Raw genomic sequence first — 3,595 nt, forward strand, 5'->3', positions numbered from 1 at the left:
CCAGCGCAGTTTTTTTTTTTTTTTTTTTTTTTACATAAAATAAGAATAATAAATTGAAAAACAGAAACTGTAGCTGTGGATCATGAGATTTCTCAATAGTGAATCATTCTGCACAAGTGAACAGATTCTTCTGGAAACGTTGCTTTCATCTTTCAATGAGATTAAAAAGAAAACTCAATAGTGTATAGACACCCTTGCAGAAGGATGTGGACTTAGAGTCCCAAAAGGTCATTTCTACCATGAGTTGTCTTGCTTTTTAGCAGTGACCATTTCTTTGCATTAGCATCTTGTATTTATCCATTGTACACATACATGAATGCACACATGCACACATATTCCACACATCCATAAATTGAAACACATGGTGTTTGTGTCTGTTATCTTTCCTTAAGCAAAAATAAATTATAGATAAACTGTTTAAATAAAAAAAAAACATTTTTATATTGGGAATAAAGATATTTTAAGTTCTTTAAGGTGTAGTCTATGCAGCACAGATTTTAGGTAAATTTAAGAAAACGGGCTAAGTTTATGACTTTATCCTAAAGCAGGATTAGTAATCTTAGATGAAGGAATGACTTTTGTAATTTTAGAGCAAGTGATCTGTAGATCAATGGCAGAAAATAAAAGCTGGGGAAGTATTATTGCTTAAAGTGGGAGAAGGGAACAGGCTGGAAAAACAGAAAGTGCCTTTTGCAGAAAAGTTACAAGGCAAAATATGATCTCCAATTTGTAAATGTTGATAGCTGTTATATCTTTTGTGCCCCCCCCCTTGCAGAGAAGTATTCAGAACTCTATTACAGGAAATTATATATATACTGACATATATTTATATATGTATAAATAATACACACAGCTGATAAACTAGAAGGTAGGATGAAGAAAATAACTGAAAATCAAGGGGTCAAAAAATAAAAGCCAGTATGATTCTTAGATGGATTTTTATAGTGCTATTTTGTTTCATCTTCACATGAGCGACTCAGTTTAAAAAGTAATTTAACCCCCAAATCTCTTCCTCACCAAGTTAATCATATGCATCTCCAGAAATGAAATTTTAAATGAGAGGAATAGACATGAAACTCTGCTCAATGTTTGTATTTCCAAACTCCAAGAAGAGACATGACAACTACCTTTCTGAAGTAAAACTTCAGACATAACTATTAGCAAAAGACCTGTCTCCATTATTCTTCTCAAATCTTGAAATGTCTTTTCAACTGGCATGCAACTGGATTAAGGGACTGAATGGCTTTACTATCCATCTATTACTGTGTAGACAGGAATCCTATATTTAATTTCAAAGGAGTATCACAGATTTATCCCCTCCCCCTCCCCATTCATGTCCCCCTGTTACCTAGCAACCAGTCATCTCAGCAAGAGAACTCCAAGTCTAGAACAAAGCAGTTGGTCTCTAGCTTCATTTGAGTTGCCAAACTGCTCTAAGGCAGAAGCAGGAATTAAGGCTCCAGACTGAGTTGGCCTGCTTGGACATTCAGCGGTTTTCTCCATCACCGCAGACCTTCCTAATCAAAATTCTCCATGGTGTGTACTGGGAATATGTAAGTACTAAACTGAGTACAACTGAATTGTTTTCTTGTGTAGTGGGACAAGGTGGAGTGGGTTGGAAGGGATCACAAATACTTGAAGACTATAAACTCAGCTACTAATAATACTGTTTTTAAGGTTGACGATTTTTAAAAGTACTTTTGAAACAAGATGTCAATCCTTATTCTAAGTAGTGGGGTTTAAACAAGAGGAAATTCTTAGATTGAATGAAATAAAACTTTAACAACATTTCATATGAATATTTAATGATGCTTCATAAAGAGGAACAAACTGGAGTGTTTAACATAACCAACCTTTCTTTAACCTCTGTGGAGAGAAAAATGTTTTCCTTCACAAAACTTTCCAGAACATACCTGCCATAATCTGAATGTTGAATTTAGTGGATCATTGATCCTACTAGGACTGAAAGAGCTGGTGTTTTCTGTGGCATACCTTCACACTGTGGCAGTTAAGGAAGCTATCTGGGTCTTCTAGTCTTACTTGCTGCCTTGAGGAGGTGAGGAAATTGAAATGGGGTAGAGCCACAGGTCAGTCATGAATGGTGATCATGTAGCCTGGTGCCAGAGAGGTCCCCTGATAAGGGATGAGTGAGTTGAAGTGTTTTCTGACTATCTGGCTTTCTCCTTCCCGCTGGTGTATACCACCAACTTCAATCAATCACATATTTCCTGGTTGCTGCATTTCCATATTTATTGATGAATTTATTTCTATTTTTGCAAGCCTTGAAGGGCATGCCCTTTCACCCATAGCAGTAGCTATAAATGGATACAGGAAACAGAGACCACGTCCCAACATGTTCCTCCAAGTTTGAGTACCACACAGAAGGATGATATGGAGTCCTGGGGAAAACCTCGTATGCCTTTGAGACCTTCCTTCTATGTGCCACTAGATCTGGCAAGAGAGAAACTGAGAAGGTTTTGCATTCCTGTTGACAGTTGGAGAGTTCTCAAACACCCATATGGTACACCACCTGCTATTGCAGAAGATTCCCTAACAACAGCAGAAGTAAATAGCTCTGAGTGGCTGGCAGGCTGGAGGCAGATATAACAAGGTTATATTAACGTGTCCCAAAAATTCTCTGGCAGCCCTCCCTCACTGATGATAGAAGAGACAAAGGTCAGCAATGAGGGCACTAAGAGAGGTGTCAATAATGCAAAGTTCCATGTGGCTTTACCACAAGGTCAAGGGCTCTTTCCACCCAGGGGCACACAAGTAAGAGGTACTCCACTTATCGCCACTATTAGATTAGGGATAATGATGAAGTTGCCTCCAGGAAATATGATAATGGCTGGTAATGAAAGGCTGGCTCATGTTTTTTGTTTTTTTTTTCCCCCACTGGGAGGCCCATGGTACCCCATGGAGAACTTGCCAAGACCTATCACCATGCTTCCTAGTATTGCATGTTTAGATTGGTGCACTAGTGATCCTTGCTTCATATATCCTGGACCTCTGATCTCCAATTCATTTCTCAATATGCCTATGTTTTTTGATCCACTCCCAGTATACCATCTTCCACTGCCTTTCTAATTTGCCAATTTCTCTTCTAGTGACATGCCACCTTCTACATCTTCAAACAGAGAAAACAAATTATGACAAAAATGGAAGGGGGAAATAAAAAAAGAAAAAGTGTAGAGGAAAGAGGTGAAAGTGGTTAATTTATATTTTTATATTTGAATCCCCCTATTTTCTTATTCTCTGTTTAGCAGTAATATGCCTTACATATGTGAACATTCAATAAAAGTCTCAAAGTTGGAAGTATTGTGAATTATTTTTTAATGCCGCTCTGGGAGCCTAAACTTTGGGTTCTGTTTTCTATTTTAAGGAAATTACATCAGTAATGTACCAAAGTTTTCTAAGTAGCTTAGTTGGATCTCATCACAGGCTTACAGCTGTGTGGCTATGTAGAGGAGCCACTGGAGATCTTTCTAAATTTGGCCAATTCTAGGGTGGGGAATTCCTACTTACTTACGATCATGGGGGTTGCTCAGAGCAAATGGTGTATTAAGATAAGGCCCATAAAGTTAGACCAAAATAC

The 3,595-nt window shown here is 37.9% G+C and overlaps 1 protein-coding gene across 1 annotated transcript; it reads left to right on the top strand.

The window, feature by feature from the left end:
- Positions 1-2,353: 2,353 nt before the first annotated feature.
- On the top strand, positions 2,354-3,087 carry LOC118635321 (proline-rich protein 32-like). The gene is given in 2 exon segments (XM_036270068.1): positions 2,354-2,363; positions 2,366-3,087. Coding segments are annotated over 2 exon segments (732 nt in total).
- The last annotated feature ends 508 nt before the right edge of the window (positions 3,088-3,595 follow it).

The sequence above is a fragment of the Molossus molossus genome, unplaced genomic scaffold (genome assembly GCF_014108415.1).
Source record: "Molossus molossus isolate mMolMol1 unplaced genomic scaffold, mMolMol1.p scaffold_m16_p_2, whole genome shotgun sequence".
NCBI lineage: Eukaryota > Metazoa > Chordata > Mammalia > Chiroptera > Molossidae > Molossus > Molossus molossus.